The 25413-nt window shown below is 66.1% G+C and overlaps 1 protein-coding gene across 2 annotated transcripts; it reads right to left on the minus strand.

Annotated features, from left to right (window-relative positions):
- Positions 1-750: 750 nt before the first annotated feature.
- FGFR1 (fibroblast growth factor receptor 1) lies at positions 751-25196 on the minus strand. Of its 2 annotated transcripts, XM_084302445.1 has the most exons (18): positions 24962-25196; positions 19318-19529; positions 11404-11667; positions 10465-10548; positions 9964-10139; positions 8659-8782; positions 7796-7986; positions 7042-7192; positions 4918-5114; positions 4333-4478; positions 4118-4239; positions 3887-3997; positions 3579-3769; positions 3318-3440; positions 3111-3181; positions 2857-2994; positions 2273-2378; positions 751-2188 (listed from the first exon to the last, which is right to left on the minus strand). In XM_084302445.1, the coding sequence occupies exons 2-18, from the start codon at positions 19406-19408 to the stop codon at positions 2012-2014; spliced, it is 2463 nt and encodes an 820-aa protein (XP_084158571.1). In that variant the 5' UTR covers positions 19409-19529; positions 24962-25196; the 3' UTR covers positions 751-2011. The 2 variants fall into 2 exon arrangements, with proteins under 2 accessions (XP_084158571.1, XP_084158570.1); XM_084302444.1 differs by lacking the exons at positions 7042-7192; positions 11404-11667 and adding an exon at positions 6329-6473.
- Positions 25197-25413: the final 217 nt, after the last annotated feature.

Here is a 25413-nt window from a genome sequence, read left to right on the forward strand (position 1 = left end):
GGATCCATCCTGGGAGGAGGAGGAGAGGACGGCAAAAGTGCAGGGAGTGACTTGGGGCTGACGTCAGGGCAGAGGGAGGGCTGCGTGCGGCCGCCCAGCTGGAGAGATCCCCGGCGCCTCCGGGCAGGGGGGGCCCAAAGACACAAACCTGTCCCCCCCCGGCCTCCAAAGAGCCTCCCAGCTGCCAGCCCCGGGGCTCAGCCTCCTCTTCCTCGCGGGGAGCAGCTCCCGATGGGTGGCGGGGAGGGGGTTAAGGGTCCCTGGGTCATCCCCAGCGCTGGAGGCTGGAGCCCAGCTGGCCTCGCGCACTGAGCTTTTGGCGAGGACGGCAGCGCACACGCGGCTGCCAGAACATCTGGCTGCGCCCCCGGCCGAGCCCCCCCTGCTCTGGGAGGGGGCTCCCTGCCCGGGGACGGAGTGGCCGCGTTGGGGAATGGCTGGGGGGGTCCAGCCTGGGGGTGGGAAACACGTGGGGGTGACGCCGCCACCGTCATGGGCACCGCGCGCTGGTGGCGGAGAGGAGGCAAAGGTTGCTGAACGGGGTGGAATTGGTACAGGGAATTTTGGGGTCAGGAAACACAGCTCCCAGCAGAGCAGCCCACGTTCCTCCCAGCCTTTGAACTCCTCCTGCCCAAACGGGCAGCCCGGAGGAGCCGAGGGTCCGTGGCGTCTCCCAGCACCTGGGGCCAGGACCCGGCCGCACGCGGGACTGGCAAAACTGGGCTCCGGCGCGGCTTGGTTAAAGTCTTTAATAATTACAAGAATTCCAGATTCATTACAGAAGAGTTTACAACAAATAATATTTCTCCATACAAAGGCAAAATAAAACTTTTCAAGTAACAGCGCCCTGGCTCTGCCGTGCCGGGGAGGGACGGGGACGCGCGCCCCCACCAAGGCACCGCCGGGCAGCTCCGCGGGCTGGGCACCGGCACCGGCACCGCCGGGCAGGGCAGGGCCCGGTGAGGGCTGCCCGGCACCAGGACGCTCCCCGCGGCGCCGGTAAGGCACAGGAGGGCATGGCCCGGGAGCGGGGGCTGCCCGGGAGCGGGGGCCGTGCTGTGCCAGCGCCCCGGTGTCGGGGGGCAGCACCCGCACGGCGCCGGGGGGCTGCAGCCGGCCCAGCAGCGCCGGAGACCCCGGGAGCCAGGGGGGAGGAAAGGCCATTTACACCATGACAACGTGCTCCCAAAAGGCATCGACACATCATTATTACTGTTTAATACAACCCCATATAAAACTGAAGCAGCAGCAGCAATTCTTATTGAGGGACCTAAACTGAAATAGGTTTAGAACATAATTTAAAAAAATAAAAACAGCAAAAGTAGCAAAATATATGATTTTTTTTTTTTTTATAGCAACTGATATCTACCAGCCACTAGTACCTTACTACCAAACTGGTATATCTCTGGTAACAACCCTTTTAAAAAGACATGTAAATATATATTCATATTTATACATATTTTTAGCTATGTACACAGGACTTTTGTTCCCAGCACCGGCCGTCGGCTGCCTCTGCCGCCGGTGCTGAGCAGACGCCCGCGCTGGGTCCCCCCTCCGAGGTCCCGGGGGTTTGGTCACCGGGGGCAGCCTCACAGCACCGCGCACCCGAGGGCCGTGCCGTGGGACCCCTGCGTGGTCGGGGATCACCTCCCTGGGCTCCCCATTTCCCCCCGGGACACCACGTCCCAGCAGGGCGCCGGCCCCCGAGGAGGATTTGGGCTTAACCAAGTGGAGAGATCAAAGCGCAGAGCTCACGGAGGAGGTGAAAGGAAAGGAAACACCCGACACCCAAAACACCGAGCGAAGCCTTCGGGCTGCAGAGTTCACAGCGGAGGCGGCAGGAGGAGCTGGCAGGAGACGTGGGTGGTTCTGGTGGTGGTTCTGGTGCCGGGATGCTGCGGCCGTGCCTCCGAGGCCCCTCTCGCAGCTCGGCACGGCCGGGCCCCGCGGCGGCACCCCCCCGGCACCGCGGCACCCGCGGGCGTCCGGTCCCTCGCTGGCCGTGCCAGCCTCAGTGTCGCTTCAGTCCGCCGTTGGTGTGCTGGGGGGGGTATTTGGGAAGGCACGGCTCGTCCGGCAGAGGGTCGTGAGAAAACACAGAGTCCTCCCCCGAGGAGCAGGTGGAGCTGCGGGTGTCCGGGAAGCCAGGCGAGTACTGGTCCAGCGGCACCGAGAGGTCCAGGTACTCCTGCAAGGGACGGGGCTCAGGCGGGGACGGCGCAGCCCCGGGGGGGGGTTCCCGGATGGGGTGGGCGCACGGGGGGTCCCCTACCTGGTTGGAGGTCATGGCCACGATCCTGTCCAGGTCCTCCACCAGCTGCTTGAAGGTGGGGCGCTGCGAGGGGACGGCGTGCCAGCAGTCCCGCATCATCATGTACCTGGGGGGGGGCCAAGGGGCGAGAGCTGAGCCAAGTCCCGCGGGCGCACGGGGAGCTCTGCACCGTGGGCCGGCACCGTCAGCCAGCAGGGGTGGGATTTGGGGGATTTTGTGCTGTTCTGTGATCATCTCCTGTGTGGGAGGAAGGGAATGCCCCCGCTGTGGGCACGGGGAAGGACACGGGGCTGTTTTGGTAGGACCTAACCTAAACTCGGCTAGTCCCTGCTCTGGGGTCATTCTGGGATTCGCTCCTGCTGAGCGGTACCAGGGGAAGATGTTGATTATTGCAAACAGATTGAGCTGATGTTTTCGCGGGGCCGGGAACTGCTGGAAAAGTAACTCTGAACATCTGCCTTCCCCGGCGTGCACCTGCCTGCGCTCCGGGATGGGAGCACGAGGTTTGCCTGAGGTCTGCACGGGGTGCATTTTGGGGAGCGGCACCGGCCACCCCCTGTCCCCCAGCCCAGCGCGGCACTCACAGCTCGTTGGTGCAATTGCTGGGCTTGTCCATCCTGTGGCCTTCCTTCAGCAGCTTGAAGAGCTCCTCCACCGGCACGCCGGGGTACGGCGAGCCGCCCAGCGTGAAGATCTCCCAGAGCAGCACGCCGAAGGACCACCTGCCGGGCGAGCACAGCCTCAGCCCGCTGCGCCCAGCGGGGGCCGCACCAGAGAGCTCCGGGTGCGTGCCCAGAAATCGGGTTGTTTGGTGCCGGGCCGTGCCCCGGGTACTCACACATCGCTCTGATGAGTGTATATGCGGTCAAACAGGGCCTCCGGGGCCATCCACTTCACTGGCAGGCGACCCTGGGGAGAAGCAAATCCCCCGTCAGCGCCGAGCCCCAAGGCAGCCCGAGGATCCGGAGGGGATCACTGGGAACCTGACTGGGCTCTCCGAGCGCTGCCCCCCCCCTTCCACAAAGCCCCTCGCCGCGGCACTCACGTTTGTCGTCTTCTTGTAGTAATCGATGTGGTGGATGTCACGGGCCAGCCCGAAGTCAGCGATCTTCATCACGTTGTCCTCGGTCACCAGGACGTTCCTGGCCGCCAGGTCCCTGTGGATGCACTGGGCAGAGCGCGGGGCCGTGAGCCGGTCCCGAAACCCCATCACCCCCCCACCCCATGGCAAAGGGGGTCACGGCCCCTTCCCACAGCCCGGCCACCGGGGTCCCCCTGTCTGGGACTCAGCGGGGGGGGCTCTCACCTTCTTGGAGGCCAGGTACTCCATGCCCCGCGCCACCTGGTAGGCGCAGGACACCAGGTCCTTGAAGGAGAGCTGCTCCTCGGGGACGCGGGCGGGGTTGTAGCAGTACTCCATGCCGGGGGGGCGCCGCGCCTGCAGGTACTCGCGCAGGTTGCCCTTGCTGGCGTACTCCACGATGACATAGAGGGGACCTGGGGGCAGCGGGGCCGGGCGGCGCTCAGCGGGACCCCAGCCCCTGCTCAGCCCCCGGGGGCTGTCCTCGCCCCCCCATGGAAGCCGGGACGCCCCCTCCCCGCCCAGGCACTCACCGTCCTGCGTGCAGGCCCCCAGCAGGTTGATGATGTTCTTGTGCTTGCCGATCATCTTCATCATCTCCATCTCAGAGATGAGGTCGGACAAATCCTTCTCCGTGGCGTCGGCTGCAGCAGCAGAGGCGCCGGTCGGGGCGGGGGCCAGGCTGGGGTCCCCCCCACACCGTGCTCCCCCGGCCCCAGGCGCCGTGCAGGGCCCCCCCCCCCCCGGCTCCCAGCACCACTTACACTTGAGCATCTTCACGGCCACTTTGGTGACGCGGTTTGGCTTGTCCTTGTCGAGGCCGATAGCCTCGGCCAGCACCACCTGCCCGAAGCACCCTTCTCCCAGGGGCTTGCCCAGGATCAGCCTGCCGGGAGGACGGACAGACAGACGGCCTGAGGCCGGGGGAAGGACAGCGGGACGGCGCCCGGCCCCGCACCCACCCCGCAGTCGCCCTCACCTGTCCCGGGGCAGCTCCCAGCGCGGGTCCTCGGGGAGCTCGTACTCGGAGACGCCGGCCAGCATGGGGGTGCCGCTGGAGGAGAGGCGCGAGGGCCGCACCAGCATCACGCCCGAGTTCATGGAGGAGCTGGAGTCGGCCGACACCTGCAGCGGGGCCGTGGGTTACCTTCTCGTGGTGCCTGGGGCCGCGGCCGGCCGCCCCCACCGGGGGGAAGGCGCTGACCGGGGCCCTTCGCCCCCCCGGCCCTGCCCGGATCCCCAACGCTGTCTGCGGGCACGGGGCCCCTGCAGCGCTGCTTCCAGTCGGAGCGCGACTAAATTATTTTTAATTAGTTTCCTGCTTGCTGATACCACGAAATGCACAGCCTGGGGGTCCTCCCGTCTCCTCGGTGGGTACAACAGGCTCTTCTGCCCCAAACATTGGGTGGCCATAAATCCTTCTGGCCCTCCGCACTACGGTCCCCACCCCGCACCGTGCCGTGGGTGAGGGGTGGCCCTGGTCCCCCCCACCCTAACCCAGGGAAAAGGCGAGCCTCTGGGGGAGCAGTAGGTGCAAACAAACCCCCTCTCTACTTTCTGTTACCTGTCTGCGCAGGGGGATGCTCTTGGCCAGCTTGTGCACGGCCAGCTGGCTGTTGAAGTCCGTCTTCTTGGTGGTGCTCTTCATCTTGTAGATGATGACGGTCACCACCATGCAGGAGATGAGGAAGGCTCCCGTGCAGTAGATGATGATCTCCAGGTAGAGGGGGGACGTCATCATGGCCGGCGTGTCCTCGATAGCTGGGTCGGCACGGGGAGGGCGTTAGCAGGAGCCCACCCTGAGGTGCTGGGGAGACCCCGGCCCCAATCCTCGCTCGGGGTCAGCCCTGCCTGGGGCGCAGCGGGGAGCGGGGAGGCTGCACGGGGACCCCTGGGCCGTGCGCTGCATCCACAGGCAGGCACCCAGGGTGGGGGGAGGCAGGATGGGGCCTTGGGATGGGTTAAATGAGAGGTGTGAAGTGGGGGCACGGTGCCTGTCCCCACTCCGTATGGGGTGGGGTGGTGCTGGTGGCACCGCACGGCTGAGCTCACCCATGGGTGTGTGTGGGGGATGCCCCCTGCATCGCCCCGTGGGGTCCCTGCCCCGCTGCTGAGCTGTGCCCATCCCCCAGGGATACGGCGGGGTGGAGGGGGCCATGCAGCACTGCCAGCTCTGGGGGGGTCCGGGCGTTACTGGGAACACTGGGGCAGCTCAAGCGGAGCAGCCAGAAGCGCCGCCAGCAGCAGCAGCCTGCCGGGACCCCAGGCTGCTGGGGAGGGGTCCCAGCCCCGCGTGCCGTGGTGCAGACCCCGTGCTGGTGGCTGCCGGTGGCACAGGAGGGAGCAGTGCCAGGAGTGGCTCAGGGCAGCTGCAGCTGCACATTTCGGGACAGCCACAAACCACAATCAGCAGTGGGGGAGCTGCTGTACCCCCCCTTGCAGCACCCCCAACCTGACCCCCAGAGAACAGAGCCTCAGAGAGAGGCGAAGAGCGGAAACCTCCTGTCCCTGCAGCCACCACCTCCGAGCACGCCAAGCGGCGGCTGATAACGGGGAAAGTTTTTGGCTGGCAAGCGAGGAGCAGGCAGCACCCCAAAAAACTTTCCCTGGCTGCTGTTATCAGCCGTGGGGCCGGGCAGCATCGATGGGCAGGAGCAGCATCGATGCGCCCGGAGCGCAGCACAGCGACAGCCCCGGTGCGCTCCCACCCCGCGGGGCAAGGCCAGCTCCTCGGGGGCACACGGAGCCGGGCAGCACCCCCAGCCCCCCCAAAGCCCCCCGCTGCCGGCGTGTGCCCGGGATGCTGGCCTGGCCCCGGGTCCAAGCCGGGTTAAAAGCAGCCGGGTATGCATTGCTGGGGGGGGGGAGGGCTGCGCGCCCCTTCCCTACCCGCCGGGGAAGCGCCCTGCCCCGGGCCGCAATGCATACGACGCGTGGAAACGAGGGAGGAAAGGGACAGGAAAAGGAGTATATACCTTCGAGAACTGTCAACCATGCAGAGTGATGGGAGATCCCAATAGAATTACCCGCCAAACATGTATACTCCCCAGCATCCTCAAAAGAGACATTCCTTAAGTGAAGGACTTCCATTTCTTTGTCTGTCGTGTTAACGCCAGCCGTCTAGAAGGAAAAATGGAAGCAAAAAACGGAGAAGCAAACGACATGAGATCTTCTGGGAAGCGGGCCAGAGAGGAGGGAGCTCAGTCTCATTTGCCAGACCCCCGGGAGCAGACAGAGACCACTGCAGCCCTGTTACAGAGACCCTCAGGATGACCACTCATCCAGCGGCCCTACGGAGATGCCGGTTAAAAACCCTTCACCAAACTGAGTGTCCTGCCCATCTGAACATGCTGGCAATGGGCTACATGGAAAAATAGAGCTCAGGGAGAGCTGGCCGGCTGAGCCTCAGGACGTGGGGGGCACGAGGACGGAGACAGGAGGGAGGGCAGGAGGGAGGGCAGGGACAGCGGCACACACCCGGCACGGCTCCGGTGGCTGCGCAGCGGGGTGGGAAGCACACGGAGGGGGGGGGAGGACAGAGCACAGAACCTAGCCGGCCTCGCTGGGTATTTTTCCATGGCTTTTTGCACCAGAAATACAGCAGAAACAAGAGAGCCCAGAGTTTTGTTCTCCACCGCTGGGGACGGACTGTCCAAGGAAGCCTCCCACTGGGCGTCCTTCCGATTACCTTTCGCCAGAGGTCTGGTGACAGTGAGCCACGCAGACTGGTTGGCCTCGCCAATATAATTGGAAACCTTACAAACATACTCCCCGCTCTCCGCCTCTGTCACATTATACAGGGTCAGCACCTCCGCATCAGAGCTATTAATTCCCGAGTGCTGGAACAGACCAACAACAGAGGAGTCACATCGACGGCGTCAAAACTCGCGGCGCCCGCAGCGTCGGCGCCCGCTCCGCCGGCACGGCGAGGGGGGGGCTGCCCCCAGCCGGCACCACCGCAGGCAGCAGGGCTCGGGGGGCACAGTGGGGGCAGCAGCAGGCGAGGGACCGCAGTGCTGCTCCCTGCTGCATCGCCTCCAGGGGCATGGGAAGGGACAGCCGCGTGCCATGGGGTCCAGGTGAAGATGGGGAGAGGCGAGCCCCCCGGGGTGCTGAGCAGTTGGTGCACGGAGGGTGCTGCTCCTGCCTGGATGGAGCAGGGCGCAGCCATCCGCCCCTGTGCTGGCTGCCAGGGCCCCCCCAGCCCCACGGCGTGCACCTTTGGGGCACCACAAGGCTTTATGCCCCCCCTGCACGCTGCCCTCCCTGCCCCCTGCCCACCTCCCACCCCCGGAGCGCAGCACACAGGGCTGGGGGCAGCTCTGGGGCTCCGGCTGCCTCGGTGCCACCCAGAGGGGTCCCCGGCTCCGTGGGACCCCCCGGCTGTGCCCAGGGGGACCCTGCAGGGAGCTGGGCTGGGGCAGCCCGGGGTGCGGCTTTACCTTCAGGATCTGCACGTAGGGCAAGTTGTCGGGGCCGATCTTGCTGCCATTGACCTCGATGTGCTTCAGCCACTGGATGTGGGGCTGGGGGTCGCTGTAGACCTTGCAGACAAACTCCACGTTGCTGCCCAGGGCCACCGTCTTGTTGGCAGGGAGCCCTGCCTGCAGGATGGGCCGGTGCGGGGAGCGCTCTGCAGGGGCCGGAGGGACGGGGACACCTCACCACGGGGCACCCCGTGTGGGGACCCCCGCTCGGGGAGGGGGGGCCGTGACTCCCCTGTGCCCGGGGTTCTCCTCCCGCAGCCCCAGGCCCGGGGACAGGTGACGTCCCGGGAGGTGACACCCCGGTGCGGGGACTTGGCTACCTATTGGGGGGTCAGAGGTCAAACAAACCTAACGAGGGCCCCGGCCGTTAACAAAGCGGCTGCCACTGTGGTGAGTCAGCATTAACAAACCCCTTTGTTCACCTCGCTGACTGTTCCCTTCAGTTTGCTCAGTGTAATCAAATTAAATCACATTTTTAATGGTTCATTTACTGGCATTTAGAGCAGCTCCACATGTGGAACTGCTCAGACCAGCCTTCCCAGCTGGGAATTATGGCTAATAAGGCGATTAGAAAAAGTTTCTGTCTGGTCTATGAAATTATTTCCACCACAATTAAAAACCCCCAGAACGGTTCGGGGTGATCCTTCCGCCTCGCCTGCTCTGCGCCAGGGGGCATCCCGCGCCTCCCCTCCCCGTGTCCCCGTCCCGTGCTGGGGACAGGCGGCTGGCCAGGCTCGGGAACGGTTTGGGAGCAGCGCCCGGCCCAGCAGAGCCCACCGGTGGCACCGCTGGCGTTGCCCCCCCAGTGCCATCCTCACCCACGACATCCAGCTGGTAGGTGTGGTTGATGCTCCCGTATTTGTTCTCCACGATGCAGGTGTAGTTGCCCTTATCGGACGGCACCACCGAGTCCATGATGATGCTCCAGGTGGCGTAGCGGACCTGGGGGCAGGGGGGGGCTGGCGTTAGGTGCGAGGCGCCGGGCGCACGCATCAGGGCCAGCTCAGCCCCCCGGCACGACATAAATCTGGGTCCGAGGTCACCTTTCCCCTCTCCTGCAGAGGGGCCGTAATTGCTCCCAGCTGTGCCGGGCCGGGCTCGCCGCGGAGCCCAGCGGCAGATGCTGTGAGCTGAGCGCACCGGGCATGGGGACGCCCGCCCCGAGGGAACAGAGCGGCTTTGTTCTGCCCCATGGGGGTCAGCGGGCAGGGCACAGCGCATCCCGGGGAGTCCTGGGTGCTGCTGACCGAGCATTTTTCCTCCCGGCCCGTCCCCGGGTGGCTCCGCAGGGCTGCGAGCGCTCCCAGGTCCCCCCTGGCCGTGGGGCGCAGGGATGAGCCCCCTGCACCCATCCCCTGCCGCTCCTGGGCTCCGGCTGCCTCTGCCCCACACAGGGCTGCCACGTTCCTCCCTCCCAGCTGGGACCTGGTGATGCCCTCAGCCCAGCACTTCAACCCCAGCAGCCACCCCTGGCTCCGTGCTGTCACCTTCCAGCTGAGCTGCTTCACACAGACAGGGACCTGCTGCCCTGGGGTGCAGCGCTGAGCCCCTGCATCCCCCCCCCCTTCTCCCATTTCCCCTCCCCAGCCCCATGGGAAGCTGCCTTCACGGGCTATGCCTGGCACCCCGAGCTGCAGCCCAGCTCCAAAACCAAACGCAGCAACCAGAGCAGCAGCCCCCATGGAATAGCGAAGGGATGGAGAGGGGACGGGGCCCCCCGGCTGCTGGGGGGTGCCGGGGCTGGAGGTGGCCCTGGGTGCAGGAGGAGCACCCGGGGCGGACGCTCCGCGGGGGGATTAGCGCGGCCAAGGCTGGCTGGTTTCGTCCTTCCCCCTCCCCCAAAGGTTGATGCTGGTGCAAACATGACCCAGAAGCAGGTCACTGCCGTGGGGCTGTTCTGCAACAGGAATGTCAGGGGGCCCATCTGCCCCTCTGGAGGCCCGGGGCTGCGCGAACAGGCAGCTCAGTGCCTCTTAAGCTGCAGAGCCCATTCACTTCCCCCTCCTCCCCGCGCCGCCCCAGAGCGAGCCCCCAGCCCGGCCCCTCGAGGTGCTCGCGGAGCCCGGACCCGTCGGGATGGAGCCGCACAAGCACCCACCCGTGGGTGCTGCCCCAGCCCGTACCTTGTATCCCCCGATGCGGTGGTCGGGCTTGAACTCCTTGCCGTTCTTCAGCCAGCGCAGTGTGGGGTTGGGCGTCCCGCCCGACGGGCACTTGAACTTCACCGTCTTGGCGGCGGGGACGGCGTGGAGCTTCTTCTCCATCTTCTCGGGATAGGTCCAGTAGGGAGCTACGGCCTCTGGGGAGCCAGAGCGGTGGGCTCAGCGCGGTGGGCACAGGGCACCGGGCAAACGGCGGGGGTTTGGGCACAGCAGCAGCCTCCCCATCACAACCTGGTGCTGGTGTTCCCCAGGGCACCCAGGGGTCCCCCATCGAGCCCTCGCTGACACCAGGTGCCATGGGCTGCAGCGGGACCCTGCCCTCCCTCTCCTGCCCACCCTCTCCTGGGTCCCTGCGTGATGCCCACGTGTGTACCCGGCTTCCCCTGGCCCCCACCCCAACGCTCAGGGCAGAAGGAGGAAGGGTCAGGGCAGCCTGGGGGCAAACCCCTCCGGCAGACGTACGGTTCGGCTTGGTGTTATCGGCCTCCTTCTCCTCTGAGGAGGAATCGTCTTCGTCGTCGTCATCCTCCGCGGAGGGGAGCGCGTCTGCAAGAGAAGAGACGCTCGGCTGAGCGTGCGCCCACCGACCTGCCCTTCCTCCTGCACGGGACCCGACACCAGGGCAGCACCGAGGCACGGCGGGGAGCTGCGAGGCTCCTGGTGGCACGGCCAGCGGGGTCCCGGCTAGCGGTGCCTGCTGTCCAAGCACAATTTGCCCCCCGAGGCTGATTTTGGGCTCAGGAAGGCAGCGCCCCATGCTGCGCCCCCAGGCACCTTGCCTGGCGCCACCAATCCATCCAGGGGGCAGCTGAGCCCCCAAGGCTCAGCCGACGCCTCCCGACCCGCAGCGTTCACCTCCAGCATCGTGCCTCAACACCACCAAAGTGAACCTCGGCCCGAGCCCAGCGCGTGCTCGATGTGGCAGCGGGACGTGCAGCCCTGCCAGCCCATGCAGACAAACACACGTGTTCCCACGCATGCACCCCGTGGGCTCGCAGGGGCAGCGGGGGCGTCGGACACCATCCGTGCTCCCCCCTGGGAGCCTCAGCCTCCCCCTGCCCCGCGGGGCCGGCAGCAACACCCGGCGGTGCCGGCCCTTGCGCAGAGCTCTCCGTGCACCACCATCCTCATCAGCCCGTGCCCTGTGGGCGCGACAACCCCGGCTGCCCTCCGGGCACGGCAGGGAGCCCCCGCACCGCGTTCCCAGCTCCTCAGCCGGGCTCCGTGGCCGTGCCACGCGTGGGGAGCGCGGTGCCACCGGGGTCGGTGCGGGGCCGGGACCCTCGGGCAGCGCCGCCGCCGAACAAACCTGCGCGTGGCGGCGAGCATGCAAACGCCTGCGCACGGGCACCTCCGCTCCTCGCTCCGCCTGGGCTGCCCCTTCCCTGTGCCGCTACGAACCTGAGACGTTCACGGAGAAGTAGGTGGTCTCGCTCCCCGAGGGGCTGTTGGTCATGCAGGCATAGAGCCCCGAGTCCTCGGGCACAGCGTCCCTGACCTCTACCTCCTCCCCGGTAATGCGCGTCCGGTTGTTCTCGGCCAGCTGGACGCCGTCTCGCACCCAGTTGATGCTCTGGACGTCATCCCGCAGCCGGCAGCGCAGCTGGAGGAGGTCCCCGGGGTGGGCCGAGTAGGACTCCACTTCGATTTTCGCTTTGGGCAGAACTGGAGGAGTTAGGGGAGAGAGGGAGAGAAGGGAAAAACAAAAAAAAAAAAAGAAGGAGAAAAGAACTAGAGACAAAAGGACACCAAGCTGCTGAGGGGCTGTGTTAATCAGGCAACATGCGCTGCTGGGACGCTGCCGCTGGCCCCGGGGCTGGCTGTCCCCGAGCGCGGCCACGCAGCCCGCGGGGCACGGGGGAAGCAGAGGCAGAGGCTGAAAGCGGCCGAAGCAGCACCAAGCGCCTGGCCCCACGGCACGGCGAGGCGGCAGCCGGGGAGCTGAGAACCACCGAGCACCCTCGGGCTCTGCCTGGCCCCGTCCCTCGAGGAGGGAGCGTGCTAGGGCAGGGGTCTAAAATGGGGGAGAAATGGGCAACTTGGGACAAACCCCGGTGGCTCTGCCCCGCTGCTGCTCACGGGTCCCGGGGTGCCCCCTGCCCAGGAGGGGTCTCAGCCAGCGAAGCGGGCCCCGGGGTCCCCATGCTGCAGGGACCCCCGCCCCGGTCAGAGCACCTCGGGGAAGGGCAGAAGGCCGGGTCAATTAGGGGGGCAGCAGGCGGGGTGCGAGGCTCAGCGAGAGCAGCAGCGCTGGGAAAGCTCAGCCCAGGGGAGCTCCGGCCAAGGAGGGCCGGCGGGGTGCTCCTCGCTTGTAGCTGTCCTGAGGTGTTCGTGCCAGCAGCACAAAAATCCTGCCCGTCCATCCTGGTGCTACGCGGGCTGCTCCCTCCTGTCCCTGGTGTCACAGACGGGGCCATGTCCCCCAGCGCTGCCCTCGCCCGGCGGTGCCGCTGCACAAAGCTGTTGGTCCCCAGGTGCTGGGCTCGGCGCAGATGTCCGGGTTTCAAACAATCTCGTCCAATTTCCTGGCCCAGGGAAGGGCTCAGCCAGGTGCAGCTCTGGCTTTCCTCCCAGTGCCAGCACCACCGGTTTTCTTGCAGATCTCTGTCACTATTTATTTCCACAGGCACCGACGTTCAGGGTGGGTGCAGCCGCGTTCCTACAGCATCTTCCCGGTCCTCGCCGCTCTCTGGGCAGTGGCCGGCTGGCTTCAGGCTGGCTGAGAGCAAAAGCCGTCCCCTTCCACTCGCTCCAGCTCAGCACAGAGCCTTTTCACGAGGCAGCCCCAGAGCAAATCCTCGGGAACACCTCCTGCATGTGCCAAGGTTCAGAACGGCTTCCAGAGGTCCCTTCCAACTGTGACCGTGCATTGATCCCGGGATTCCCTCGTAGCAGCCCCTGGGGCCGCCTGGCTGCCAGCACCCTGGCAGAAGGACGTGCCAAAACCTTCCTGGGCCGGCCCAGCAGGTGCCCATCGCCCCGACGGGGAGGCTCTGCCCTGCTCTGCTCCCTCCTGCTGCTGCAAACGAGGTTTGGGGCTTCCAGCGCCTCGCTCAGCGAGCCCGGCTCCGCGCTCTGCCTCCTGGCCTCGCACATCTGAGAGGCTGCAGGGGAAAACCCTCTAGGAACAGCTTGGGAGCTTCTCTCGTGTGCTGAGCACCTAAATGAAAGCAGCTTGCTGGGGAAGAGTTCAGCGCTTTCCTCGACGGCGAGAGGGCCAAAAGCCAGGCTCCGGGTCTAGCGGGAAGGTGGAGGCTGCCAGAGCCCCGGTGGGGGACGAGCCTTGCTTTCCCCATCCCGTTTTCCCCGTGTTTCCCTCCCGCAGCCACACAGGACGGGCACTCCTTGCAGCTCTGATTTGTGTTTCAAAGGATTAGTCACAGGCAGCCCCCAGCACACACAATGCAGCAGCTCTGCCCCGGCTGTGTCCGAGCACGGCACAACACCACCACACTGCCCGTCCTGCCCCGTCGCCTTCCCAAACACAGCAGGGTCAGCCAGCAAAAAACAGCCACAAAAACCCAAAACAAAACCAGGAGCAGCAGCCAGAGCTCTGTCCCTCGTTTCATGCCCTCCAGCACCCGCTTTGGGCTTGGGTCTGAACTCCTGCAGCCCCCAAACACCTCCCGGCCGGACCCACGGATGGGTTTGTGGGGAGAAAAGCCCTTTGGAGGCGGGGAGAGCTTGGAGACCCCCACCTGCTGCTGGGGCTCGGGGGGCTCACGGGGTGGCCCTGCGAGCCCAGGGCTGCTTTGCAGCAGCAGGGATGTGATGGACGGGGTGCTGCCCCGGCGGAGAGGGGAGGCAGAGGGCAAGGCAGGATCCTGCCCTTCGGTAACCCAAAGCACATCTCTGGCACTCGGGGAGGAGGCGGAAAACGCGGCATGGTGGGAACGGCCTGAAAATGAATTCACAGCCTAATGAGCATGTCCAGGTTAGCTCCCCCCCGGGCGGCAGCGGGACAATGAGGCTGCCGGGGCGGCCCTGGCAGGCGGACAGCACCGCAGCCCTCAGGGATGGCCCGGCTGGCACCGCCACGGCCCCTGCAGAAACACGGCCACGCTCCGGGCAGCGCAGTGCCCCGCAGCACAGTGCCCTCGGCAGGGCTCGTCTTGCCCCCACCTACGTTAATTAGGGGGAGCCCGTTTGATCGCTGGGCTCCATCAGCCGGAGACGTCTCTTTCAGACGTTTTTCTGTAACTTACACCCAGCCAGCAGGTGCAGCTCCTCCGGAGAGCCGCCGGCTGCTCCGAGCAGGGTGCGAGCAAACCCGAAGCAAGCCCCGGCAGCGAAAGCTCAATCGGCCGGACAAACGCTTGGCTCTGCTCTTGCCCAGCCCGTCCCGTTGCTGCTTGGCAAGGGAGCCAAGCGCAGGAAGCAGAGCATGGTGCCGCTCACCCAGCCCTCACGGGGTGCGCCGGGGGTGCTGCTCCTGCTGGGGGCTCCGTGCCTGCACCCCTGTGAAAAGGGGTCCGGCTCCCTCTGTCCCCCTTGTCTGCCAGCTGCTCTGCACGGGGAGGAGAAACACCCTCCCAAAATATGAATAAGGTGTAAGAGAACAAATGCAAACTCCCTGCAAAGCTTCCCTGCTCCCCCCTGGGGCCCTGGTACCCGTGTACCTGCCATCCCAGCACTGCGTTGCCCCTCTCCCATCCTACACCTGCCCCATGTGGCCGTGGGACTCTTGCAGGCAGCACTGCAGGGAAGAGGAGGAATTTGGGTCCCAGGGATGCCAAGGAGCCCCCAGAGCAGCTCCAGGAGTGGGCATGCTCTGCAGGGCTGAGGACGGGACCTTCAGCTGAGGTTCTGGTTGTGGTGTTTCTTTTTGCTGTGAGTTTTAAGGGAAAACTGCCAGCTCCAGCATCACTGCACCGGCTTGGAGAAGCCAGCACAACGCACGTTAAATCTGGCACACTCGAACTCTCCGCCATGCCCTTTTCAACCTCAATTCTTCAGCCTGGGGAGGAATCCTGCACTTCCTGGTGCAGAGGGGGCTGGGGGAGCCCCACCACACCCCATCCAGCAGGGGAAGGGAGCACCCACAGTCCAGGAGGGGCCCCCACGTCCCACGCAAGGAGGAATGACCCTGGCCCTGGAGGAACGCGCCTTCGCCTCGAAATGAGCCCGGGACGGTTTTGTTGCCTTGTCCCAGCTTTGAAATGGAAGCGAGCCAGATGGAGAGTGTCACCGGCTTCCTACAACTGCCACCGCTCCCCCAGGCATGGCCCCTGCTGCGGCCGGGGCCGGGGCCGCCGGGGTGGCTCCGATTAACCTTTCCCCCTGCTCCCAGCGCAGCCCGGCCGCTCGCCCGCCCTCCTTCCCCCCCCCAACCCCGAAGGATTTTGCATGCAAATGGCCCCGCGCCAGGGCCGGGCCGTCAGAATGGAGAAGTTCTGCATTCAGCCCTGACAAAACCGCGCGGACCGCTGTGTTTGCCAGAGCGAGCGCAATAAAGCGGCCAACAAAGCGGCGCAGGAACAATCCGGGCTGAATGGCCGCGAGCAGCGGGTCCGGCCGCCGGTTGCCCTGGAAACCCCACCAGGGCTCACTGAAGGTATTTCCTGAAGAAAAAGCACACACATGCCCCACAGCTCTGCTAATCCCAACAGGAAGCGCTTACCGGGACGTGGGGATTGGCTTCTTTCTTATTTAAAAAGTGCCTCTCCCGGCTCGCCCCCGCAGCTGCCCCTGGGCGCGCACGGAGGTGGCCAAGTGGCCCCCGCAGCATCCCCTGGGCCGGGGGTCCCGTCACCCCTGCCCTGGGGTCCCACCACCTCTGCCTGGGGATCAGGGAGATGCCGCAGGGCAGACGCAGAACCATGACCGGTTTCTTCTCCGGGGCCTTGCCCCGTGCCCTCTCCCACCCGGCTCTCCAGCAGCAGAGGCGAATTGCTGCAGCCCCGGGCACGCTTCGTGGCTGAGCCAGCACTGAAACGCAGCAGTGAGGTGCAGCAGCATGACATGGAGCAGTGTTTCAGTACCGGGCATGCCAGCAGCTTGCAATGTCTCCAGGGTGAATGCTCACCTGTGCCCTGGACACCCCGGGAGCCGAGCAGCCTGTGGGGTGGCAGCTTGGGGCAGCCGGGGGTCCCGCATGTCCCCAGGGACCCACACACATGCCTGTGGCTTTTTGCAATAAGCAAGGGGTTTGCCAGGGCCCCCACTCCTCTCCCCCAGAGCTGCAGGATCCTTGCACACCCCAGGCACAACACGACCCCATGGGGACAGCAGCCAGCCCCACGCACACGGGGAAGGCACGGGGCAGCTCCGCAGCCCAGGCTCTGGCTGAGTGCTGCTGCCTTTCCCAAAGACTCATATTTCTTTTTTTTTTTTTTTTTCCCTCCTCAATTAAGGGCTGGAGTGACAGCATCCGAGTGGAAAGGCGGGAGGCGGGGAACAATGCCTGCTCGACAGGCTGGGAGGGGAAGGGAGCAGCGTGATGCCCCAGCGGACACGGCCGTGCCCCGGGGACAGAGCGGCTGCAGCAATGGGGGGCCAGGGCAGACAGACCCCCCTGGCCGGTGGGATCACGGGTGCAGGTGGGGGCTGCCGGGCCCCCCAGGCTCCAGTAACAATCCAGGGCTGCCACCATCAGCAGAGGTGCAGGTTTCTGAGCCCCCACAGCTCTGCCCCTTTGGGTCCGGAGCAAGCCCCCCGGGACGAGGCGGCCACAACAAAGCCCTGCAACTGGGAGGGGGGATAAGCCTGCAGCCAGCTGGGCCAGCATCTGTGCTGGGAAATGGGGCACCAGGGGACTGGGAAGGGGGCTTGGAGCTCCCCAGGGGACTGGGAAAGGGGCTCAAAGCTGCTGGGGGGCTGCAGCCCCTGGCTCTGTCCCTGCCCACGGGGCTCCCCTTCCCCAAACCTTGCCCCCGATCACCCTTCCCAGTGGGGATGGGATGCGTCCCCCCAAAGGCATCTGCTGCAGCTCTCAGGGATCGGAGCACCCCAAAATGTTCTGCTCCCCAAACGGGCCCAGCAGCACCCGGCTCCCCGCGGGGACGTGCTTGGGCGCTTCGTGCTGCTGGCGTCCCCTGCACGCAGGGATGAGGCAGACCCGGGGCGGTGGAAAAGCCCCGACAGCGGGGAGGACAATAGCAGACAAGGAGAGAGGGGGAAAAAAAAAATCCCCTCTGCAATTTTCTGCAGGTTTCTGTTTAACCTGAAGACAAAGACTGGCTTTGTGAGGCGGGGAGATGGAGGTTGCTCATGGAAATTTCTTGGCTTTTTCCCTTAACTTTTTTTTTTTTTTTTACCACCTCCAAATTTAGGCAACTATAAAATGCAGTAAGTGCCCATTAATATTTTATTTGCTGCAGATTTTTCAATCACGGCAGCGAGTCCCTGACAAAGGCAGGGTTTTCCGAGCCCCCTCCCCAGGCCACGAGGAGGAGGCGGGCCGGCGGTTTGAAATCCCCCTCTGCAGCCAAGGCAGGGGCCGCTCGCCCTGCGCGAGCGAGCGCGGGGGATTACTCGCTCCCCGGGAAGGGAGCTTAGCCGCCTCAAAACCAGGAGTAAACTGAAACCCCATAAACATCCAGAACAAAGTCCGGAAAAGCTGCTGCCTCCGCCACGGAGGGGACGGGAGCGCGGCCGCAGCCGCCGCCGGGCGATGCTCACGGGGACGATGCGGGGAAGGACGGCGCAGCAGCCCTGGGGTGGGATGCAGGCACCCCACACACAGCCCCCACGGGACCCCAAACCCCCCGGGGTCGGACCCGGAGCCTTCCCTCGCAGGTGAAGCTCCGGGTGGTGCTGAGGGTCCCGGCCCGGGCCCGGCCCTTTCCCTCCCGGCCCGGCGCGGAGGCGCGTGTCAGGCTGGAACATCGCGTTCCTGGCAGCCGGCTCCGGAGCCAAAGGGCCGGGCTCTGCCCCAGCCGGGCTCCTGCTGTGGCACTAATTGGGCTGCCCTGCTGGGAGCCGTGCTGGGGAGCGCTCCCAGTTATTGTCAGCCCTGCCACGGGGCTGGCGAGGGCCCAGCTCCCTCCTCTCCTCCACCAGCAGCACCATTGGCCCGATGCTGCTCCCTCCGGGGCTCCCCGGGGCTCTCCAAACCCAGCTCGGCTCACACCAGCCTTCGGCCCGAGCACCCGGGCAGCTTTCCCCGGAGCCCAGGGAGCTGCTGTGCACCCACACAGCCCCGAGCCGCCCGCCCAGAGCCACCGCTCCCCCAGGCACTGCCGGGAAACCTCTTCCAGGAGAAGCAACCTCCCGAGCAAAACATGTTTACAGCTGTCAGCCGCGTTATTTACAAAAACAGGCGGCGAACGTGCCAGTGGAAAAACCTCGGGGAAGGTCGCTGGTGAGCGATGCTCTGCCCAGGCACCGCTCGGGGGTGGCAGCAGCCTGCAGCCCCCCGGGGACCCGCACAGCTCCAGAGAGCGCAGCGGCTGCATCCATCACGGGGTCCTGCTGCCCCCGACCCTGGACACTGCCTGGCCCCAGTGCAGTCAGCTCAGGGACCCCAGCTGAAGCAGGGATTGCTCACTGGTGTGCCCGCTGCCATGGGGTGAGTGCTCTTGTCCCAAGCCACCAAGGGAGCACCGCTGCTGTTCCTGGGCAGCCCCGCGTCCGTCCGCATTTTGGGGTTTGGGTGGGAGGAGCAGGGAAGGAGGAGCGAGCCTTAAAAAGAAAAGCCGTACCCCACAGCCCAGACATTCTCGGGTAATTAAAACCAAAAGGCAGCCAGTCAGAAGTCCCGGGCGGCGGTGGCTGGTCTGTTTATTCTCTGCCTCACCAAGGGAAGGCCGGGCTTTGAAATGCTATCGCGTCCTCCCTGCGCGGGGCCGGCCCTCTCTGGGGCCCGGTGACCCTCGGAGCCCCATCCACCGCGTCAAGGTGCCACCAGTGCCCGGGGCTTTGCGGGGCCGTAGGAGCGAGTTCCTGCAGCCCCTGGCCACAACCCCGCTGCTTTTGGAGAGGGCAGCCCGAGCTCCCAGCCTCTGCCAGGTCTTCAGGGGCTGCATCCTCCTCCAAACCCTTGTTTGGTTTCGCCACTGTTTCCCTCCTGGTTTGTAACACCCATGGGTGATGCTGGAAGCGTGCACAGGCTTTTCACACCCCTGCACCTCGCTCTTTGCAGGCGATGCTCACCACAGCCCTCCTGGCACCAGCCCGTGGCCCCAGGGCACCCGGTGGCCACACGTGGCAGCGGTCGTGCCCTCGCACACGCTGCGGCTCCGCGGGCAGCAGCCCCGCACTGGCCCTCGGCCCAGCCTCTGCCTCTTGTGCAAGGCAGGGGAGAGATAGCGGCTATCTTATCACCCCGCGAGGAACACAAAGAAGGAGCCGGCGCGGCGGCTGTGCTCGCCTTACCTTGGTCGGGCAGGGTGGGGGCCGGCCTGGCAGCAGAGAGCGCGGCTGTGACCAGCACAGCCCAAAGGATGAGGCACCTCCAGGTCAACATCCCACTGCTGCGGCTACTGCTCGGCGACTGGGCTCCGCAGCTCCCACTCCATGGGGGCCCCGGGTGGCTCGGCCGGCGGGGGCACTGGGGGGGTCTCCGCCGGGCCGTCGGCCGCTGCAAGCTGCGGAGGAGGAAAGCAGAGTCAGGACAGGGCGCGGAGCAGCCCCACGCCACGCGGCCCCTTCCCCTTTGTGCCCCTTTGGCAGCCCCCACCAACAGCCCCATGGACACCGTGCTGGGACGTGCTCGCCACGGCAAGTGACACCCTTTGTGTCCCCAGCCCATCAGGGGTGACCTTCAGAGCCACCCCAAACCCCCGCAGCCTCCAGCAACCCAGATCGGTAGATTTAGGTTTTTCTGAAAACAATAACAACCAAAAAACCGAACGTGCTGAGAGCAAACTTGCTGGCAAAGCAGCCCCGAGTAAAGCAGAATTTCCCAGAACAGTGGGGGAAATTGTCAAAGGCTGTTTAAAAGAGGGGAGGGTTCTGCTCGACTCCTTTCCTTCTCCTTCACATAGTTGGCACCAGAAAGGCAAGTCTAATACAGATCGAAATGCTGTAAAATTTTTGCAACAACAACAAAAAAAATCTCCCTTTACTCTAGCCAGATCTCCAGGACTTGGCAGAAGCCTTTCAGCTTTCTTTAACTCTGCCCACATGCAGAACGGAGAAGTCTCAAGATACGAACGTCCTGTGGGCCCGGAGAGGTGTTCCTCTGGAAGCCAGGCCACCTCTCTCCCGTGCACGCACGCCTGCAGGCATGACTTTTGCAAATGCCTGCCTGCCTCTCCTTGTTTGCACTGCACCTTCTGCTACAAGCACCCCAGGCAGCTCCCAGACTGTGCCAAGCCCGGGGACGCGGCAGGTGCCGGTGTGGTTAACCCAAGCTGGGTGCCCCCAAAGCCCTTTCGGGGTGTCAGCGCTGCAGGGAGGTGAGGCACATTGCGCACTGATGCCCCCAAACAGAAGGGGTCTCGCTGCACACCTCCTGCTGGGCAAGTCCCCCATACCCAGACCAAATCATGGTGTTACCTGTGCCACCACACACCCTTGGCACGGCACAAACCCCACAAACCCCAGCCCCTCCACCTCCCACAGAGCTCCCTCCACTGAGGAACCCTTCCAGGTGGCCGCTGTGCCGGAGCCGAAGGGATGTGGCCTCCTCCACCCGCATCCCTCCTGCCCTCCGGCCTTCCCTCGGCCACGTGGGAAGAAGCAGGAGCAAACCCTGCTCGGGGCGTGCGGCTGGAGCCAGAGCCCGGACGCCTTTGGCCGTCCCCAGCCAGCCGCCTGCTTCCCCGGGGAGCCGCGCGCGAGGCCCCGCGCTCCATCCTCCACAACATCTGCGACGCCGCAAAGCCTCCGACCGAGGTCCCGACACCAGCAGCCAGTAATTGCTCCCCCAGGCTTTACCGCAGGGCTCGCGCACGAGCTCCCTGCCCCGGTAATTGCATAACCCCAGCCCGGCTGTGCTGGCCGGGGCGGCAGTGCCGGGCGCTCCGGGAGCAGGCACGTGGGGACGGCACCGAGCCCCGTATCCGGGCCACCGCTCCCCTTCCCAAAGCGTCACCACTCCCAGGGGCAGGCAGCTGCCCTTGCTGTCCCCAAAAGACCCACGTTGAACACTGGGTGCTGCCTGGGGGGCTCAAACAGAGCTCCAGCAGGTTTGGGGGCTCCAGCTGCCCCTTCCCCACCAGTGCTGGAGCGTTTGGGACCCCAAATATTGACAGGAGGCCGGGCAGGGAGGAGCAGCACGCAGCAAACGCCGGCATTATCTCCCAGCCCCGGCGCTCCCGGGCGCCAGGCAGCGCGCTTCAGAGCCGTGATTGAGTGTTAGCGATTTATCAGGGCTTGGAAGGGGGAGGTGGAAAAAAAAAGTCGTCGGTGTTTCTGGAAATTATTTTCTGTCTCTGAGCGGTTTTGTTTATCGACAGCACATGCTCCCCGGAACATGCCCTAATGCGCAGCGTCTGCGTGGGCCCCCGGGCGGCTCGGTGCCGAGGGGCGGGCGGGGGGCGCGCTGCACCTCGGTGAGCGGCAGTTCCTGACAAGTGAGTCAGTGCTGGCTCGGCGCACAGCAAAGCCCTTCCTTCGCCAGATCCACCTCGGAGCGGGCCCGGCCGGCTGATTCAGGGGCTCGGCAGCAGCCTCTCGGCCTCTTTCCACTGCTCACGGGTCTGCCAGCGGCCAGGAGCTGCCCCACGGCGGGGAGAGTCCCGGGGGGAACGGGGAGGGAGCCGCGTGCCAGGACGTGGGGAGCAGGGGCTCAGCTCCGTGCTTGGCTCCCAGCAGAGGCAGGCGGCAGCTACGGCCCAGCTGGAGAGCAGAGGAGCAGGACAGGGACCTGCCCTGCACGTGGGGACAAAGCGGGGGCTCCCCCAGCTTCCCCTCGGCCACAGACTGGGGACACCGGTGAGCAGCGAGGCGCTGGTGCCGGTGGAAGGGGAGCCGGGGGCCCTGTGCGAGGAGCCGGGGCAGTGGAGAGGGCTCCTACCTGCGCAGACAAAGGCATGGCTCTGCTCCGTGTTTGTACAGCTTTTATATAAATCCCAACAGGAAACCGCTTGCTCGGAAGGGCTGCAGCCCAGGCAGGGAGGGTCCCTGGCTCCTTCCAGGCACAAGCCTCGGAGAGCATCTGCCCCGCTCCCGCACAGCCCCAGCACGCTGCAATTTGGTGCTTGGGGTGGATTCGAGCAACTAAAAATGGAAGCAGCGAGAGGAACCAGGGCTAAGTGCCCCTTAGAGACCTGCCTGCCGAGGCTGCAATTACAGCTGGCCATTACACCCACGGAGCTATTTAGGAGCGCCGGCAGGAACACCCCCGTGCCCGCCTACCCCGCGCCCCAGCCCAGCCTTTGCACACCCGCGTGCCCCGGGGAGCAGCCCCGTGCAACCTGCCGCATCTGCTGTCCTCGGCGCGACCGGGGGCCAGACCTTCGCCCTCTGCTCTCCCACGCCGTGAGTCAGGCTGAGCTGTCGGCACGCACGCAGCACAGGCAGGGCCCTTCCCCTGCCGGTCAGCGGCTCCGATGAGCATTTCTGAGCTGAGTGTGGCGGGGAAGCCCCTTCCCGGCGCGTGGCTCATCCCTGGGAACGCATCCAAGGTGCCAGAAGCAGGAGCGTGGCCGCTCAGCTGGGGCACCCTGGGGTGGGAGCAGGGCTGGGGGCTCCCAAAACTCCCCGAGCTCGCCCCCCAGGAGCAGGCTGCATGTGCCCAGCCACAAAGAAGACAGACTGATATTTTTCTCCGAGCCCCAGCGCAAGCAGCCTCTCTGAGCTCCCTTGGGACAGAAGGGCACGGCAAAGGCAAAGCTCCCAGGGGACACGGAGAACCTTCCCCTCACCCAGCACTCCTTGCCCCGGCCTCAGGTCGGGAACCAAGTATTTGCTGAAATAAAAAGCAAACACAACTGCAAATGTAACTACAGGGAAAAACTGTAATGCTTAAAGCAGACGCATGCTTGGAAAAATAAATATCCAACTGTGCAGCACACATACAGCGTTAACCCTTCCCAGCCACACGCATTACAGCCTGCCAGGAGTGTCTCTAGCGCCGAGTTCCCTGTGAGCAGGGGTCTGGCACATGGGGCAGGAAGGACGGGGAAAGGCCCAGCCTCACCCCCAGATCTCTGTAAAACCAGCTCAGGTTTAGCAGCATCCCCAAACCCAAGGCCCCATACCTCAGGGCTCGGTTTTCAGATCTGCAGAGCATCCATCAGCACCCAAAAGCCTCCCCGGGCTGGTCCCGCTGCCTGCTGTGCCGAGGAGAGCTCCAGGATGAGGACCCCAGGACGCAGCCGCAGCCTCTGGAGGAGGCAGGGGCCGGTTACCCTGCCCGACAGGCGGCTGGGGCTGGATGGGGCTTCCCTGCACGCAGCTCCTCCCAGGAAAGCTGCTGGGAGCGGAAGGACACGCGCTTCTCCAGCAGACGTATCCCCTACTGCTCACATTTGCCTTCATCCCCAGAAGCAGGAGGTCCCCGATGGGGAGAAAGCCAAATTGCGGGCGAGCATCTGCGATCCAGCCCGGGCCTGGAGAGCGCAGCACCGGGGCGAAACCAGCTGGGGCTGCAGGCAAAGCAGCTCCCAGTTCAGTTTACATTTTCGGGCAGATAAATAAACAGGGAGCTCCAGTTTGCCCCCGAAAGTGACCTGGGCTCCTGCCCAGCACAGCTGGAGCAGCCAGGTGCCTCGCACACAGCGAAGCCCCGCGCCCGGCGCCGCTCCTGCCCTCAGCCCGCCGGGGCAAGGACTGTGCTCGTTTGTTTTAATCCTCTCTGAGCAACACAAGAAGGCAACAGTGCACGCCAGCCACCGCAGAGATTAGGGGAGGAAGTGCTCCCGTGCGGGGAAAATGGCTGCTAGCCAGAGAGGTGTGCGGGGTCCGCGCCCCTGCTCCCACAGCACCCCCAGGCTGGGCAGGGTCACTGCCGCCCACAGCCCCGCTCCTCGGCACCAATTTGGGGAGCTGGGAGGCACCCCGAGACCTCCAGCAAGAGCAAACCGCTGCCTCCGCCTGCTCACAGCCGGACACGAATCCCACTTTCACTCCATCTGGGACCCCGACAAACCAGCAAGCTCCGAATCCGTCCGTTCTACCAACGCCAGCAGTTTCACCGAGGGGCGAGCCGCAGCGTGAAGGTTTAAACATTCACCGCAGGGCAGCCGCGGCAGCCAGCCGCAGCACGCGAGGCACGGCGCAGTTATCCAACAACCCGGCGCAGGGGGGAAATCGCGAGGCGGCTTCGGCGCTGCTCGGCGGAACCTGAACGCGTCGGGAACGGGCACGCAGCCCCCGGCCCCCGGCCCCGCTCCCCGTGCCCTGGCCGGGCTGTGCCAGCCCCATCCAGCACCGGCTGTGCCCGGGGGGCTGCGGGCACCCGGCAGGTAACGGCACCGCCGCGCTCCCCGAGCCTCCGCCACGCGCCTCCGGGAGCGACCCCCGGGCAGGAATTTGGGTGGAGGGCGCGGCGAGCCCCCCAGCTCCGAGCCCCCCAGCTCCGAGCCCCCTCGAGGGGCTCACGGGCACACCGAGGCGGCACAAAGCCAAAGCGCGGATTTGGAGCTCCTCCGTGCGCGGCTTCTCCCGAAACGCGCCGACACCTCGCGCCCCAGGCGAAACAAAACCCAGCTCCTCTCCCACCTCTCCCACCTCCTCCCGGGGACCGCCGGGCTCCCCCCTCGCGAACTTTTGGCGGACGGGGCCCAGGAAGCGCCGCCGAGCCCGGCACGGAGCCTGCGGGGAGCAGGGGGGGGTCCCGGCGCCCAGCTCCGGCCCCAGCAGCGGGCGCCGAGCGGCGGCGAAGCGGAGCCCCCCCCGCGCACGGGCACCGGACACGCAAGCGAGAGCTCGGCCGCCGCTCGCCGAGCCCCCCCGGTGCCCCGAGCCGGGGTCCCCGTCGAGCCGCCCGGCGGCGAGCGAGGAGCGCGGCGGAGGGGCCGCGATCCCGATCGCCCCCCCCCCCCCAGGCACAAAGCGAGGTCCCGCCGCCCCGCTCCCCCTCCCGCCCCCTCCGCGCTGCCGGTGCCGGTGCGCGCCCCCGCGAACTCACCGGAGCCCCTCGGGGCGGCGGCGGCGGCGCGGTGCCCGCCGCTCCCGGGAACAATGGAGGGGAGCCCCGGCCGGGGCGAGAGGCGCAGCCCCGCCGCCGCCGCGCTCACAGCGGCCGCCCCATGGCGGGGCCGGCCCCGAGGTGGCGGCGGGAGGCGCTCCCGGGAGCCGCGGCCGCCCCGACGGCCGCCCCTTGGCGCTGCGCTGCCGCTGCCGCCGCGTCCCCGCCGTGCGCCCGCCGCCGCCGGACTGAGCCGCTCCCCCGGCACCCCGCCGCCTCCCCCCGGCTCCTCCCCCGCCTTCCTCGCAGCCCTCCTCCTCCTCCTCAGCGGCCTGATGGGGCTTGTAGTCGCCGCCGGGCCGCCCCCTCGGCGCCCCCCGAGCCGCGCTCCCCCCCGGGGCAGGCCCCGGGGCGGACACCTCCGGGCCGCCGGCGCTGCAATCGCGGCGGGG

The sequence above is a fragment of the Netta rufina genome, assembly GCF_964035555.1.
Source record: "Netta rufina genome assembly, chromosome: 27".
Classification (NCBI taxonomy): Eukaryota; Metazoa; Chordata; class Aves; order Anseriformes; family Anatidae; genus Netta; species Netta rufina.

Excerpts from the sequence above, each read along its gene's own strand:
- FGFR1 (XM_084302445.1), bottom strand. The coding sequence starts at position 19,408 with ATGTTGACCTGGAGGTGCCTCATCCTTTGGGCTGTGCTGGTCACAGCC. Across the intron at positions 4,479-4,917 it reads GCATCCCCCTGCGCAGACAG|GTGTCGGCCGACTCCAGCTC; the intron begins GTAACAGAAAGT and ends GCCCCGCTGCAG. Across the intron at positions 2,379-2,856 it reads AGCAATTGCACCAACGAGCT|GTACATGATGATGCGGGACT; the intron begins GTGAGTGCCGCG and ends GCCCCCCCCCAG.